This window comes from Vicugna pacos, chromosome 7 (genome assembly GCF_048564905.1).
Source record: "Vicugna pacos chromosome 7, VicPac4, whole genome shotgun sequence".
NCBI classification, from domain to species: domain Eukaryota; kingdom Metazoa; phylum Chordata; class Mammalia; order Artiodactyla; family Camelidae; genus Vicugna; species Vicugna pacos.
The window spans coordinates 62,202,394-62,220,806 of NC_132993.1; the positions used below are offsets into that span (position 1 = coordinate 62,202,394).

Sequence of the window (18,413 nt, forward strand, 5' to 3'; positions counted from 1 at the left end):
AGATGCTGAGAAAACACATATTGAAATGATTTCAGAAAGCTTTTGTTTCTTTTTCAGAAACACGACAATTTTCCCCAAAGTATTATTACATTATCAAGTTCATTTCAAAAACAGCACTCAAAACTCATTAAAGATCATTTGGAAATGAACAACTGAAAATGGCTGGGAAAACTTCAGCCAGCTTAGCCAGCTGTATTATCATAAAATTAATCAATAACATCCTAATTAACATCATGAAATAAGCTCCCCAGAGAAAATCGTAAGCCTGCTCAAAAAAATGTTAAGAAACATTTTTTTAACTGATGCATACTTCATAAACTTTCAAGTAACCTACAAAGGGTTTTTCTACAAGATCACTAAATAAAGAGCTTCCACTTGGTGTCTTTAAATCTCTCCACAAATTGGTATTAACATGTAGGGTATATCAATGTAAATGCAATCACAAGAAGGGCTTAACTTTTTAAATAAAATAATCTCTACGCCCCTTCTCTTTATACTGACCCTTTCTAGAAATGAATGAGATTTAATTCTCATTTGAAACTTTCGCTTCTAAGTAGCAGTCCTTTATTTGTGCTTCAAGTTAATGTACACTTTTTTTAAGAAGAGCCTAAATTACTGATCTAAAAACGATAAGCCAATATAGTCAAGAGAAATTCAGAAACCAGACTGAAAAATAAACTATAAAAAGAAAAACTGTGCTTTTAATTCAATCATTGAGAAAAATATGGTTTAGTAAAAACAGAAAATTAAGTACATCCAGCTGCAAAATGACTTCAGAAAGTTCAAAGCCAACTAAACTTAAACTTAGAGCAATGGGGACAGGACACAAATGGAAGAAACTTCACAATGGTATAGTATGTTGCCGGTCTTAAGAATTTTGAAGTTCTCAGAGTAAATAAAAACAGAACACTAATTTTGCCCCAGGTTTCTTTGTAAAGGAATATTTAAAAAAAAAAAGAGTTCTATTTCATTCTAGCCCATTTATTAACAGACTGGTATCTGCAAGTGGTTTAAATACTATGAATAAAAACAAGCAAACAATTATTTCTTTTCATTTCCAGTCTCTTTCCATCTAAAGGAAACAAAATGGCTCCCTGTTTACAGGAACTCTATCCCACTCTCAACTCTGATCACTGTACCATTTCATTTCATTTTTTAATCTTATATTGAACTCTACCACTCTATCTATGGTTAAGGACTTCCTTCAAAATATTGCTACTATACAGAGAAAACTATTGCTACTATACTGCTCAAACGGCTGGGCTCATCTCACTTCCAAAATCTGCTAGTCAACACCCAATACATACATCCTGAAGGCTCTGTTGCGTCTTCCTTACTGACGTTCCATTGCCACATATTCTCCTGGACTCATATATACATCCTCAATAATTATCAGTTAATTTTAATCCAGGCCAAAATGATTCCCAATTGCCATATACTGAAAAAATTACAACTCTCCATTCTAATACAAGGCTCCTTCACAAATTCCCTCCCTTGCCTGAGCTGTGCCACTCCAAATCCTTGTTACGTGTTTTCACCCAGGAAAATATATTTAAGTTTCCTTTCATCAGCTTATTGATTGAACTTCTAAGGGCTCCTAGTTTTCCTCTCCTGAGCTAACCACTTCCATTTATAGAACTCAGTTACTGAAAGTACACATCTTTTCATCAAACTAAATAAATAAATCTGATGAGAGATAATTTCTTCCTAATCTTACCTGGTTTAAACAGGTCAAATATGACTCAATATTATAAAATAAATTAAAACTTTGTTAGGTTTATAAGAGATGTTCACATCCCTGTCAGCCTGCAGCAGCACTGACTTAAATACTTCCAAGAGGCCTGAGGTACTTCTAAACTTTCTTGATTTTTTATAGAGAGTTGTACCAAAGAAAGTGGGCCACCTTAAAATGCACCATATTCTTCATCTCATTATTCAGGTCCTCTAACTCTGTTCTTTCAACGTTAAAGAACCTATCACACCTAATTCTGTTAAGCCCGTTCTGCAAAACAAATTCCTCCATAAATCCACAGTTAACATTTGCTACTGTTCTCACCACTTCAAATCAAAACTACTTCAACTAATGTTTTTATAGCACAGCTGGAATATAAACCAGAAATATACAACTACATTGGATGAATAATACACAGGCCTGCTGTTCTTTGTATGTCTGTGGGTGTGTAGAGATGTTTCCTATGACTAAGCTCCAGTGTGCTAATAAATCACATTTCTTTAATTTAATTATACACACTTCACCTATTATCACACATACATGGATAATTTTATGAAGAAGTATCAGATGTTTCTTCGGAGTAATTTTAACAAGCATTTACTCAAGATGAAATCAAGAAAGATAAGCGCCTTGTGATCTGATACTTTAAATACACACAGCTACTTCAAAAGGTTATTTTATAGTCAGTTTTAGGAAAATTGTAAAAAATTTCTTAAAAGGTATGGCAAGTACCTTAAGCACAAATTTTTGTTCATAAAAATGTATAAGCTAAGTACAACTTTCAGCTTTGTATTATGTAAAAGTACAAAGGACTTTTTTAAGAAGCATGACCACAAATATGTCTTTGACTTTTAATAGCATATAAAAGTTTAATGGTAACAAAATGCACTACAGGCATACACAAACATCAGATTTAACCAAAGTAAAAAGAGTGAAGAACAAAAGCCTAATTTGTTTAAAACGTTCATTTTAATTATTAAACATTATTTTCTGCTTTTAACAGAAAAATCACTAACTTGTAATAAACTGCTTTAACATTTAAATCACCTATTAGTGACAGCAACACTAATAGAATCAAAACAAATTTGTTGTTTGGATATTTAATGTACAAATATACACTATCAACCTAAGCAAATATATGAATAAGAAAATAAACAATATATTTCAAAATCACTGAAATTTATCAAATGATGGCTGTTCTTAAAACTGGGTATTTAAAATGTAATTATGCAATTTTATCACACAAATAATCATAAAATTTATGAAACAGTCCTTATGATTTATGAAGTGAGTTTAAAAAGACATTTTTTAGCTATATTAACAACCATCCACTGTCATCATTAACTTAATCCTTAATCTATCATTATAATCACATCCTTCTGGAATATTGGAGCTCAAGTAAGAATATTTCTCCAGTTCCTAAGGGCCATATAACCTGCACTTCTCACAAACTCACTTAAGAATGAACATTAGCTTAATTTCACACTAATTCCTGGACATAAGCACAGCAGAGAATAGGTATCTACTTCCTGGAACTGTTGTTTTCTGAGTTGACATTAGAGACAACTCAAGAAAGTCTCCAGTGAGAGACATAGGACATTCTTGGGTTAGAATTAAGGAGACCAAGCTCAACAATAACTTCCATATTGTCAAATCAAGTGGTCAGTTCAATGATCTCACCTTATTCAGACTCTCAGAAACATCTGACATAGGTTTACAGTTGATTCTTCTGGAAACACTTCCTTCTGTAAATTGCTGTGACACCATCATTTCCTAGATTTCTTCCTACCCAGTCAGCTGCTCTTTCTGAGACTTTTCTGTTGGTCCCTCCTCCCCTGCACAATCCCTGAATATTACAAAGCCTAAGGCCCTCCTGTCTTACCTACACCCTTTTCCCCGATTTTCTTATCCAGTGTCATGGCTTAAAACCCACTTAGATACTGAAGATCCCCAAATCTATAACTTTAGTTCTGTTCTCCTTATGCTTTTTATCCAACCTCCTTCTCAATAAGTCCACTTGAATGTGATTAGGCATCAACCAGAATTCATGATTTTCCACAGCAAACCAGTCTTCCTTGTAAAAGCAGACAACGCCACCATTCTCCCAGCTGTTCATCCTTCTCTTTTCCTCACACTCTACATCAATCCACCAGCAGAACAGTTCTAAAACAGAACCCAACTCAGTTCACTTCCCACCTGTGGATTATATTATCTATAGACCTGTTTCTTTAAGAATGACATAGAAAAACTGATTACAGTGGCTGACAGAAATAGAATTTATACACAGGAGAAAGACTGATTGAAAGTATATATGTTAAATCAACCAAGGTGATTGCTTAAAAGCACCGTAAACGCTATCATAGAAGAGTTAAGAGCCCGAGGGAATAGGGTAAAAGAAGCTGTAAGAGGGTAGAGTCCATTTAGAAGCAACTTCACAAGTCTGTACTATCTCATCAACCTTTACCATTTGTGTGACTGAATCTTCCAGTTTCTCTTTGAGGAAAAGAATAATATAGGAGAAAAAAAACTTTTGGCAAATGTATTTGTTTTTACTTTAGCAGCATCTTCAAATAGCAGGTGCTAGGAAAAATGGAATATGAATTTAAAAACTAAATAAGATTCATACGAACAGTAATTAAGTTATAACATACTGTACAGAGGTCCTTGTACTGCAGCTTTTGGAATTTTGTGTCTGTGTTTCCCGCACATAGCTCCACATAACCGAGAACAACCTGAAACACGGTATTATGAATGGCTTGGGTGAAGTGCATATGAAGTTGATCCATTGCAGTCTATGGAAAGAAAAAACATACAACATAATCTCATATTAGTAAAATAAATGAATTTCAAGAGATTTGAAAAGCACAGGAAAAATCTTTACCAATGTTAGCAACAGAACAAAGATCACTATTATTCACAGAATTCTAATTGAAGTGTTATTTACAAATTCAGATAATCACAACATCATACCACAGAAGATCAATCTGAATGGCAAATATTATTCTGTTGTTCTGTATTTATGACTGGTACCCAACCTGCCCTTTCACAAACATGTTATGCATAATCACACCTTTGGATCCCTTGCCATCATTACCTTACATTGCTCAGGATTCTCAATGGTCACTGCAGAAGTCTTTTCTGACTATCCTATATAAATCAGTACTTTTCATCATTCTGTCCACCTACACTTATTTATTTCTTTAATGTCTGCCTCCCTAATTAGAAGGTAAGATACATAGGGGCCAATATCCAGGTGCCTGGAGCAATGCACACAGTAGGTGCAATAAATATTTAATGAGTGAAAAGAGTTAATCTAATGGAGGAAATTAGAAGTTATAATTGTATTTTCAAGCATTTTCAAACATGTCCCTCAAAATTATCAAGTGTCTTCCTTCTCGTATTTTTCCCTAAGTATAGCTTAAGATATAAAAATTAATAAAGCACAATAAACAATCAAATTTCCTTATTCATATTATAAAATGTAAATGGAGTTTAAATGGCTTGGTAAAGTCTTAAATTTCCTTCTACAACGGAGACTATTTAAGAGAAGTAAACATTTACTCTATCATGTTTAGATGTTCTATAAAAAAATGTATAATCCTGTACATGCAGAAGGTATAGTTAACTTTCAAACTATGACCATTGCTTCAAGTTTTCCAAGGAACCCCTCAAACAGTAAGAGTATGTAAAGCATGCATTATGGGAGTAGTGAGGACCTTCTAGGGATAACAGGATCCTTTGAAAAATTTGATAAATGCAAAAAACCTGTTTTACAACAAATGTACACACTGCACAAAAGTTCACATACTACTTTGAGGGAGTCATGCTAGGCCATCTAGGAACCATGAGGCTCCAAATTAAGAAGTTCTCATTCAGGACCAAGAGCTGAGGTAAAAGAGACTACAATCCTCTCCCACTGAATTATCTTATACTTTTTAAAATCTACATAAAATAGTGAAAATATTAAACCTTACAAGTCCCTCATAGTTCAAAACAAACTATAATATTTTAATCACACTACACACACTACGAGCCTATGTGAACAATGTTACTACTGTTAATATAACACAAAAATTTGTTTGTTAAGTGAAACTTTTTAAACACATTACATTGATAATATTCAAACTAAAGCAATCATGACGATCAAGAGATTCCAGATCAAGAAAAAAGAAAACATCCTTTCAAAACTAACCTGTGTTTTCCCAAGAAGTCGATAAGCTTGTTGAACCTTAGTGTAATGATTAATATCAAAATTCTTACAGATTTTGGACAGAGCAACATCCAACTGTTCCTATGTAATTAAAAGAGGAGGCAAGAGGTGGTTAAGGAATTATGTTTTCAAGGTAATAAGAAGAAAATATTAAGACCAATGTCTTACTTTTAATCAATACCTAAACACATTTACTATCACACTGAATTTAACAGTCAAAAATAAATTTAAAGAAAAATATAAATAAACTATCATTCTTAACACAACTATACTCAAGTTTACTGATGTTCTTAATATGTGAGATTTTTTTTAAAAACCATGCCTAGTGTTTCAAGGGACACAATTATAATAGCATTTAAAGGAATTTTATGTTTCATTTTTACTTAACTCTATTTCCTCAAGCATCTGCTAAAATCTTACAATTATATAAACTAAATTTGCATAACTATTGAAAAATAATAAAATAATTCCTCTGTAATCACTGAAAATTAATTCTCAACAAAACCACATTGACCTTAAAAGTATGTACCTCAAGGTATATCATTTATATTTACTTTTCTTAATTTATTTTTTTAATAGAGGTACTAGGGATTGAACCCCAGACCTCATGCATACTAAGCATGCACTCTACCACTGAGCTATACACATTCCCACCCTGTATCAATTACATTTAAATGTATCAACTTTGTTTATCGGTTTCTATTCCAATGATTTCATTTTAAAATAATAATTTTCTATGTAAGTACAAAATAATATTAAATATTAATAAAGAAAACCGAGGTTTCAAAAGAAAGCTCATTAAATATTCAGATAATTATTTACCAAAGAGATTTCCAAAGAGGCTATATTTATGTTTATCAAATAAATTGTCATTTTTACAATTAAGAAATAATTGCATTTATGATCAAAAACTTCTTTCACAAAAGGTCATTTGAAAGTCCAGCCTCAATTTTTATCAGTACTCTTATCAGGAAAATAATAAAGTGAAATACCAGAAGAAACCAAATAATTCTTACTAAATACATCAAAATGAACACCCTGCTTGCAAAGATTGACAAGGAAAGAGATGAACTCTGAATAAATGTCGGAGGAAAAGCAAGACTTTACGCTGATAATGACATATCTTTTCCTTTCCAGTTTCTACATTTTTGATGAAATATATAAGATATTATTATGAGGTTTAGGAACTTAAGTAATTATTCTTAAATGAATTATTCTTACATTCACTAAATTAAAAAGAAGTAGTTAACAATTTAAAAATAATGAATACATGGTAAGTATTCTGGCTATAATTTACATGAGAACATACTGATGACTAAAAGTTTTGAAATCTTTCTGGATATGGAAATAGTTTCAAGTTCTCTTTTCAGATCCCATAATTCTAAAAGTATTATTGAGAGTACAAGTGAATTAACATTAACTTGACCATGCACAGATATTCCAAATGAAAAGCACAGAGTACAGTGATCTAGAAACACTGGTTATTCAACAACTTCTAAAAAGTCATTTAATTTATGATATAATCTCTTACCTCAATTTGTTCTAAAGTATCTTGCAGCTTTGAATTCAGTTCACTATTAAATAAAACAGAGAATGAGGTGTATATATCTTTAAAAAAGACCAAGTGTTAAACAAATACATACTAGTTGAATAAATAATTAATAAATTGACAGATCAACAGTATGAGCAGTAAGTTGTACTGCTGATTCTACAGACAGTGCAATAAGGAAAGAAAGATAAATAAAAGGAAAAGAATTAGAAAGAAAGAAATATCGAGGAAGGACTTTAGAAAGGATAGAAATATTAATGAAATAGGGAATAGAAAAATCTAAAATATTTGCCATGGTGTGTGCAATGTAAACTACTTCTTGTAACTCCTCACAAAAATCTTCAGTAAAGCCAACATTGCTCAGAAAGAAAGAAAGAGAAGAGAAGAGAAGAGAAGGAAGGATGGATTACTAGCAAAAACAGGATTGCATGGGGAAAAAATCCTGAAGAATCTACAGATAAACTAAGAATTCAAAAATTAAATACTGATAGCAAGTTTTAGAAATAAAAATGTAACACAGCTGAAAAGTAAAAAGTCAAAAATAAAATTAATCTCTATATAATAGGAACAAAGAATTAGACAATGAATTTTTTAAAATGACAATGCAAAAAAACAAATAGCTGGGAATAAATCTAATAAAAAATATACAATACAAAATTAAGTTAAAATAAAGACTTAACAAAAGAGGTATATACCATGAAAACAAACTAAAACCTTCAATACAGTTGGTATCATTTCTCAACAAGATGATCTCCTAGAATAAAATGAATTGAAAATAGAAAATAATGAATTGAAATTCCTGCAGGCTTTTTTAATGTAGAAACGGACAAGCTGCTTCTGAAATTCATCTGGAAATTCAAAGGGCTAAGACTAGTCAAGAATACTTTGAAGAACAATGTTGGAGAACTAAAATAGGTAGTCTTTTTATAAAGTTATAGCAATAAGACACTGGTACCAACATAGGGATACATAAAACTAATCAACAGAGCCAAGTAAGAACAAAGGTTAAAAAGCCTTGAGAAGATTCTCAACAGAGGAGATATCCAATTGGCCAAAACACTCCAGTATGCAATCAGGAAATGCAAATTAAAACTACAATAAGACACCATAACAAATTTCTTAAAAATGTTCAAATGATATCAACAAATGCTGGCAAGGATGCAGAGTAAATGGAAGACTCAATTCAGTGCTGGAGGAAGGGGAAACTGACACAATCTCTTTGGAAACTCTAACATCTACTGAAACTCAACACATGCTAACTCTATGTCCCAGTATTCCTAGACATGGACCTATCAGAAATGCATACACAATCCTTAAAGTATTATTCGTAACAGGCAGAAACTTGAAAGAACCCAACTGTCTATGAACAATTAAATGGATTAATAAAGTGTTACGTATTTTATATGATGAAATACTATAGTAATGAGAATGCATCACCTGAATCTCAAAAACATAATACTGGACAGAAGAAGTCAATTTAAAAAGTACATACTGTATGATTCCATTTACAGAAAGTTCAAATAGGCAAAACTAACTTCAGTGACAGAAGCCAGAACAGTGGTTAGTTACCTTGAGAGAATAATGATCGGAATGGGGCATGAAGGAAGTTTCCGGAGCACTAGAAATGTTCTATTTCTACTTCTGGGAGGTAATTACATTATTATGTTCACCTTGTACAAATGTATTGAGTTATACACTTAAGATATGAATTTGAATCTGATTTTTTTCCCCTTTAATTCTCCCTAGGTCAGTTTAAAAGAAATCAGTATTATTTGAATTGTAATATTCCATTACTAAAAAAGATCTGTGATACCTAACAAAATAAATAATATCATAGAAAAAAACATTTTAACAAAATAACTTATGGCAAAAGTAAAATAAAACAGTAAGAACAAGTGAAAGACGCAGTTTAATACACCAAAAATATACAAGGTTTTGTAGTTTTTTAACAACTGTTATCTGGGAGTTTCAGGGAATATTTTGAGTTTGGAAAAAAAGGAATGTATCTAAACTCATTCACTGGTGAGAGTAATGATTTCTTCAGGTTCTTAATTGAAAAAAATGGGCTTAGCTTTTATTTACAATATTATCATAAATCTAGATGTTTGTATTGCATCTACTTATGGTTAAAATGATTCTAGAGCCTATCCAGAATTAATGCAAATGTGGTAATGTAAATAGTATGTAGAAGATTCTACATACAAAATCTAGAAATCAAACATTTTGGTTTATTAAAAATGCTTTCAAAATCTAAACTGTAGTTTGATAACAGTTTACTACTAATTAAAAATACATACATAAAAATGTGATTAAGGAGTGGATATGTTAAATATACAGCCTTTAAGGAAACCCTTAGCCATCATTTAGAAACATGAATTCAAGTTATTTCAGTCCATTAACCAAAGCATATAAAAAGAACCTATTCATAAACATTTGGATTAAAAAGAAGCTACATTATGGTCAAAAAAACTACTAGTTCTAAGATGAAAGGCTAAAAGCTATTAAAGTCTATTTGCAAGTGAACAGAATGAATCAAACAATTTGGGGGTCATTTTTATAGTCACTACAGAAAATATTAAAGATAACATATCCATAAATAATTAAAAGTTTTCTTTTCAATAGCTGATCTAGGACATACACACTGGCAAAGTAAGTCCTAGAAAGTTGCATATAAATCAAAATTTTGTACAAATTTGACCATAATGAAAGACAAGATGGTTCATAGGTAATTAGCCTCTAAAAGTTCTTTCCCTGGTCTGTTATTAATGAGCCATGTGATTTAGGACAAGTCTCTTAATAGCCTTGGGCATTAGGTTCCTACACCAAAGCAGGCTGGATCTAAAGTGATGTTTCTGGCTCTAAAGTTTCAAGATTCTATTATATACTGAACACCAGTTACCCAACTACCACATCTCTGTATATAATTCAGTAGAGTGGTAAAAATTCTGGAATGCACTTAAGCAAAATTTATACTGCTAAGTTTACACTGTATGTCCAAGGTCCCTGGAAACTCCAGTCAATTTAGATCAGAAGTCTATTTCAATGATTTCGATCTATTCACTGCTGGCAGATAATTTATCAACAGACCTCAGAGAAAACCTGATTTTCAAACACTTCGAAGCTAAACCAACAACCCTGAGGTACCATTAAGTGTCCACACGATCCTTCAGACCACTTACAGACCATAAACAAACTCCTAAGGTCACTTTGGATCTACCCAGACCTCTGTCCTCACTCTGTTTAGAAATCCCCAACCTAACCCAGAACATAACTGTTCATCACAGAGAAAGCCCACAGTCCATTACTAAGGATACTAAAAATGTTCAAATCATCTCCAAACTTTGTGAATTGTACTTCCAGAACAGAGATCAGGCTCAAGAGACAAATCTAGTCAACAGGCTATGTTTCTGCATAAAACTTTATTGGAACACAGCCACATGCCTTTGTTCACCTATCGTTCAAGGCTGCTTTCAGTCTTGAAGGGCAGAGCCGAACAGCTGCACCTAAGAACTTACAGCCTGTGAAGTTTAAAATATTTATCATCTGGCCCTTTAAAGACAAAGTCCCTGTGCCGACCCTGTGCTACAGTTCAGTAGAAGACATTTTAGTTGGTCAACTGAACAAAATTAAAAGAGGGATATTTATTTGTGTGTTTACAGTTGACTATTTTAACTAAAACTGTATAAATGTACTTCATTCACCCATTTCTGATTTAGAGCCAACATCTTTTCATTTGACTGGTTTTTTTTTAACTTCTTAGTCTCATTGAGCCAAATCACAAATTAATTATAATTTCAAGTTTCATTTTCTCAAAAGTGAAGCAGAAACTCAAAAACAAATGCAAAACAATCCAAATGTCAAATCACATTGCTACCTTATATTCCCCAATTTTTTGAGTTGTCTCATCTACAAAAAATTCAAAAGGAAATTTATTTTTAACATTACGATTTTTTTTCAATGCATTCAACTTACTTTTAAAATCTTGTTTCACTTCATTAGTTTATTTACTTAAACAACATAAATACAGTAAAAATAAACAAACAAACAAAGACAACTGGCAGAAAGAGGTTTAGGAAAAAATAGAATTAATTCTAGTAAGGATATAACTCAGATACTGGAGCAGAATAATAAAAATGGGCCTACTAGCCACAAGCTTCCACTGCACGTAATAGCTACAGACAGTCTAGTGCAGTTGTGGTTAAGAACAAGCTCTCCATTCCAACAGATCTAAGTTTAAATCTTGACTTTGCCAATTATTTTACAAAGCATCAATGTCCTTATCCATAAGAGAGACAATAACAACACCTCCAGGGAATATTTTGTGATTACTAAATAAGAAAAGGAAAGAAAAATGACAAGAACAGTATTTGACACACAGTAAAGGCCAAAACTTTTAAAATATTATACTATAATCACTATCACCATCATCATGATTCAATTTTTAAATGCTGAAAAATCAAGCTTTAGTGAGAAAACCTTATTAAAATCTAATTTAGAATTACTGTATAGTCAGTGCTGCCTTAGCTAATAGAGTCCCACTTCTACTCTCACTCCTATAAATGTCAGTATTTCCCACTCCTGCAGGGGCATGGGAAGTGAGTCATTCACAGCTTGAACATCTCTGATGGTCTTTTGTTTGTGTATTCTGTGCTCTTAACTGGCATATTATCCCCCATTCCTACCTATTAATTGCCTGTTATTACAAACTCCTAGAGAACAAATAAATTTCAAAAGCTCTTGGTATACCAAGTAAGTCAGCAGCTCACACAGCGAAGCCTTAAACAATACTCCATTCTTGTCTCAGCATCTAGGAGTCAAAGTCTGACACAGAAGATCTTTCTAGACTGGTGAAATTTTAGAACATCAAGGAAACAAAAAAGAAAAATCCTAAAAATTTCTAAAGGAAAGACACCACTTATGGTGGAATGAGAACGAGAATCGCATCAGACTCGCTCCAACGACACAGGAGGCCAAAATAGACAACTGAGCAACACCTTCCATCTTCTATGAAAAAAAATTATTTAGTACATACACGGTTGAAAGAAAAATTAAATCATTTCAAAATCTGAAAATTTACCCCCCATGCATGCCATGTCAAAAAAAAGTTTCAAAGCAGTAACTAATAAATCAGGACAAAGGAATATACTAAAAGGGAACGTTATAAAGAAATGACAGTAGCTGAGAAGGACCTAAAAAAGTGAAAAATGATGAAGAGAAATTAAGAAAAATACTAATGGATTCTGATTTTCATTTAGAGACAAAGGATTATTTTTCCTTTTTTTTAATACGTCAAATCACTCTACTTAGTTCCGCAGACAATAATATTTACATAATCAGAATAATAAAGATGACTTCTGTTAGGTTACTTCTAAAAAAATTAACCTATCAGAAAGAACAGAGAAGATTTAATTACAGTTCTGAAAAGAATATAGATGTTATAAACTTGACCAAGTGAAAATAACAGTCTTGCTAACAAAACCTGGAAGAGAAAGGAAGAGAAGTAAAAGGAAGTATATCAAAGTCCTAACTCATTGATTTTTATTATGGGGAGTAAACAACTAGAGCATCAACAACTATCTACAGTGATCAGTCAGGAGAAAGATACTGTAGTGTGGTATTTTAAATTACAATGAAATCCACTGGAAAAAATTAATAAGCTGTAAAAGCGGTTTACTCCAGGGAGTAGGAAAGGAAATGGTGAGTGGGGCAGAAAAAAAAACTTCCACGTTTTGTTTAAGACTCTTTTGTTCAAATACTATGCTTTGTGTAGATTTTACTTTACATTATTTTTAAATGGCACTGTGTGGGGGGAAGGAGGCAGAGGAAAACAAGATAAAAGATAAGGAATGCAGACAGTGTCAGAATAGCGCCATGGCCGGATAGCACAGTATCAGTAACTCAGCCCAAGCAGAAGGAGCAACAGGGACTCCAGATCAACACATGGGTCCAGCTAAGAGGGCCTGGCGATCCTGCAGAAACACTCCTTGCTCAGCACTACTCCAGGCAGGGCTGCTGGGTTCCCCTGGTGTGAGTCTAAAGAGAAAGAGAGCAGGCACAGCTTGCTAGAAAGGAATTAAGGTCAATAGGGGAAGGATAGTCCCTGGTACCGCTAATACTTGTACCTAAAAGCTGTGCTCACTGCTCTATGACAAAGAAGATCTACAACCTATAATTTCCATTCAACTGTCAAAATCACCTTCTGAGAAAAAAATAACAGGATATTTTAAAGGTTATGAGAAATTAAATACCTGTGTCTATGTTAAAGCACAGTATTCAACCCACTAGTTCAGACGGTATGCAAACTTTTCGGTGCATAATCCAGCATGCTCTCAGGTTCAATCAAGTAGTTTCTTTCAAATGAAATTAAAAAATAATAAAGCAGTTTTGACTTTTAAAAATAACTTTTCTTGAAACTAATTTAGATAAATTTTAAGTGAAAAAGAAATTAAATGCTTCATTGGATGTACTTCAACATAAACACACTCTGATTCTTACTCTCAGTAAATCCCAACTATAGGACTCTCTATCAATCAACTCAAGAAAGGTGAAATAATGCAAAAATGTTCCCTGTCAGTTATAAAAGTGAACAAAACTGATGTTACAGTAAAGATGCTGAAATACAGCACATCTCAAGGAAGATACAAGGTACTTGAAGAGGTACCAGTTTTCTTTCTTTTTTCAATTCAAGTGAACAATCCTGTGTTCTCCCAAACAGGAGCAAACAGATGAAGTAAGAAAGAGGTGAAGGGAAAAGGGAGTTGGGTCAGGCAGGACGAATGGTGGCTTACAAAGGAAACTGCTGTCCATGGGGGTGAAGAAATTGCTGGTGGAGGGACTGTCATCACCACCAAGCAATTCCAACTAACAGCTCTGCTCTCTGAGCCACCCCACCTAGCTACTAAATCATGAAGTTAAAAACACAACTCTAGCAGATTTCCCAGGAAGCCTAAGATAAAACCCCATTACAATGAATTTTTTGGGACTTTTTTTTTAACCTATTTTCATGTGTGTATTCTTTGCATGTATTTTTACCTCTTTTCAGAAAATAAAACAAACTTTTCTCTTTATTGTATGCATGACTCAAATATGTAAACATAGCATGCCTCTTATATACTGTATGACCTAAAATAAAACAATAATTAATTTAAATCATTATTGCAGATCTTTCCCATTTCAAAACTTCTCACCAGGTCAGATAACTGTAGTCACACTTCCTCCACATACCACTATATACATAAAAATTAAAAAGTGCTAGGAAGACAACTTATGCTAACTTGAAAAAGCCTAAATAAGAATTTCTTTCAAAATAATTTTTTATAATTAACTCTCATCAAATTAGATATTTACTTTAGCAAAGCTATAATAAAAATTTTAATTAATGGAAATAATAAAGTATCAACTCATGTCACCTGCTGCCTCAATTTCCAACCACCAAATTTCCAGACTCATTCTTCCCTATTACAACAGAATGGTGTCCTTTTCAAAGTCAATCTCTGCTATTATCACTACAAAGCCTTAATTTATTATTATGTTCTCTATTTTATTATGTACTCTTTCCCATCGATTTTCAAACATTCAGGTTTCTCCCCCTCAATTCCACTTCTCTCCTCTTCATAAAATTTCCTCATCCTGCACTTACACATCAAACAAATCTGTCCTCAAGAAGGTCAACTTTGATTTCTGTGTTGCTATAAATACTATGGACATTTTCGATCCATGGCATCTCTGCAACAAAGACTTCACCATGATACCAGTAATCTCATATTCACAACCCCTCATATCTTAGTTTAGCTAACTCCTCCCAAAGGGCCTCCTTAGTATTGGCCCCCTAAGGAGAATTAGATCCCAACGCTTCCACTGTACGCTCAACTTCCTTCTCTCTAAAGCCCTCTCCCACTTGTGCCTACTCCAGCCCGAGTTCATCTTGATAGACTATGCACTATAGAAAACCATGGTTATACTGATTGCATTACATACAGCTCATCACTGTGCAGCCAATTCCAAAGCAAAGCACTCGACATATAATAAACACTTAGTAAATGCATAACTCCCTGAATTATTTTCAGCCAATCATAAATAAGCTTTTCTCATTCAACAGATTTATCACCACAAAATGAACTAAATCAGCACTATGTTTCTTCAAGATCCAGAAGGCCTGGCTAGAAATTTTCAAATAGATTCAACACACTAGAGCTAATTCTCTATTCTCTCAACCTATTAAGTATAAATGACACAATCATGTTTTTAACAGTGACAGTTAATCACTGTCAAAATGGATAAAACCAAAATATCACTGGTACTACCCAAACTATGTGTTCCTAATCAAATAAAAAGTGTTTTGCTTCAATGTGCATGATCCTAATGGAAAAAAATTCCATCCCCAGGGGGAAAATATCTAGCCCTTATACTATACCAGCAGAGACCTACGATGTGACAGAACAGACTTAAAGCACAACTTAAAGAACAAGTTTAATTCAAAATTCAAAACTATTATTACTGTTTCACTCTATCATAATTCTTTTATTTTTCAGATACTAGCAATCAACATCTACACCATCAGTGCATCCTGCTTACTGACCATACAGGAGAGACTAAGGGGCTACATTCTGGGATAAGTAGGAATTTAATTTGAAACTGCGTTTGCTTGGCAAGTTCACTATTTTACTTAGTTTGTATGTTTATTTTTGATGGTTTTAGAGGAATGATGGATATTACAGCAGGATTAGAGCCTCCCCAAGGTACTGTTACCACTAATGCAAAACCTTCATTTTAAGCAGACCAAAATTCATTAATAGAAATTAGAACTAAGAGCAAAGGATGCAGCAACTATCTTTACACTGTAAGTTTTATAAATACTTAAACAAAAGATACAACACATTGAACACACAATCACTTAAACATTACAAAGATGACTGTTACAGAAAGTGAAATCACATTTAAATTTTCCAAAAGAATCCTTATCATGATGAGCCAAACAGTTGAACCATCTGGATCTGAAAAACAAACTGCAACAGCACTCTCAATATTTATAAGCTGGGCAAAGTTAAGGCAGAAGAATTCCCAAGAGTTGCAATGGAGACAAGAACAGATGAATTTATTCTCAACCATTCTATAAAAATGAAATCAGTAAGACTGGGAAAAAATATGGAAAAAAGTTTCAATGAGGTGACAGGAAGCAGGATTAAAAAGTATCCAATCATTCATATCTTATAAAAATTATTATTTATAATTTTATTGTACTGTCCATTTACAAACAAGAATGCCAAGCTAGAACACAGCACTTAACATTAACTTGCAATGTTTGTTAACATTGTATGTTACACAACTCCTATATAAAAACTGACAAAAGAGTCTGCTTTAAAAGTTGTACATGACCTTACCTTATACAACTGTAATGTTTAAAAGTGCTGGCAGCTTTCTGACATTCCAGGCACAGCTGAATAGCTCCTGGGTAGTCTTCCTCCTTAAAACAGCAACGACAGAAGGCATTAAACTGGACACATTTTTATTAAAGTCCCTGAGAAAGATAAATCTCTGTTCATACTCTATCCAAAAGTTACAGTACCAGAAAATTTTAATTCCTCTCAGATGAGGAGTATAATGTCAACAGTAAGATAAATAAAATATAACGAAGCAACTAGCTCCAAGCCTAAAATGTATGCACAGAAAAAAACACTCTGTTCTCTTAAATATACAGTAATAGCCCTCTGAGACCATGACATGTGGATAAAGCCTATAAAAAGTGTAAGCTGCTTCAGAGGGAAGGAGTTCTTTAACTGTAAAGCTATCTTCTTCCAGTTGTGTTTATATAAAATGTTCCAAAACAGTATGCATTCTACTTGTAATCAACATTCAACAGTTCTACCACCAAGAAATCCATAAATATTCTTAAACAAATAAGTTGGGAAAAAGTGAAATATTCATTAATAGCCTCACAATATTTTTATCACCCAAACAGTAATTTAATGCCAAGTGAATTTTCCATATGGAATTCTCAAATCCTAATTTAGCGGTAATAGTTTAGAAGTAATGAGTGATTACATACAAAACCATCAAAAAATGTTCCTGAAGTCCGTATCTAAATTCAACAAAGGCAATTCAAACCACAGATGCTGAGATGATACCCGAAGGTGCTCCAGAATTATGGGGAAATACACATAATACCTTAGGCTTCGGTGAATCTTATAACAGAAGTATGTAAAGAATGCCAAGAAAGCACCAAAGAAAAAACAGATGGCTCACTCAGGAAGCCAACTTGTCTATGAGACACCAAGCATAACTAATATATGACATATTCCTCAAATCACTACTTTGTTAGATACAAAAGATAATTTCATTGCTGTTTGGGCGCAGATATAATCAAAAGATACTGAAGTTTCCCACATTGCTACAAACTGAACACCTTCCCCAAGAAATTTTTCTCAATGAAGTATGTCAATAGAAAAATGCTCCAGAGCAAGTTCCTTTACATGTGTAAAAATGTTCTTTGTACCATACACTGATCTGGGAAAAATGCACATCTGAATTTTTTTCATAATAATTCTCCACTTAATATCATTAGGATCACCAAATTTCCAAGCCTTGTTAACTTACCTCCAGCATTTCACTTAAGCGAACATCTGTTCTTTGCTGAAAAAACAAAAATCAAAGGTAAAATCTGCTTCAATCATAAAATTAAACTTTAATTTTTAAAAAGTAACCCATATATACCAATGTTTTTATAGTTCTCAGAGATTTCAGAAGTCCAATCAGCAACTGACGTTTCCTTTGATTGGCAAGAAGGCCTAAACTAGCTTGAGTAAAACCTTCCTTTGCAATATTCAAATGTCTGCAAAAGTGAACAATAAACAGTTAAATTTTTCTAATATAAAAGAACACTATCCAACCAGAACAATTAGGCAATTAATAAGACACTATCCTGA

The 18,413-nt window shown here is 33.0% G+C and overlaps 1 protein-coding gene across 2 annotated transcripts in view; it reads right to left on the reverse strand.

Annotated features, from left to right (window-relative positions):
• The window catches only part of VPS50 (VPS50 subunit of EARP/GARPII complex), a 105,681-nt gene that overhangs the window by 62,285 nt on the left and 24,983 nt on the right, over positions 1-18,413 (reverse strand). For both annotated transcript variants that reach the window (XM_072964982.1, XM_006207635.4), the window contains exons 7-12: positions 18,202-18,319; positions 18,085-18,120; positions 16,872-16,954; positions 7,474-7,516; positions 5,925-6,023; positions 4,384-4,524 (exon numbers count right to left, since the gene is read on the reverse strand). In XM_072964982.1, the coding sequence (XP_072821083.1) occupies positions 4,384-4,524; positions 5,925-6,023; positions 7,474-7,516; positions 16,872-16,954; positions 18,085-18,120; positions 18,202-18,319 (520 nt within the window). The remainder of the gene's footprint in view (positions 1-4,383; positions 4,525-5,924; positions 6,024-7,473; positions 7,517-16,871; positions 16,955-18,084; positions 18,121-18,201; positions 18,320-18,413) is intronic.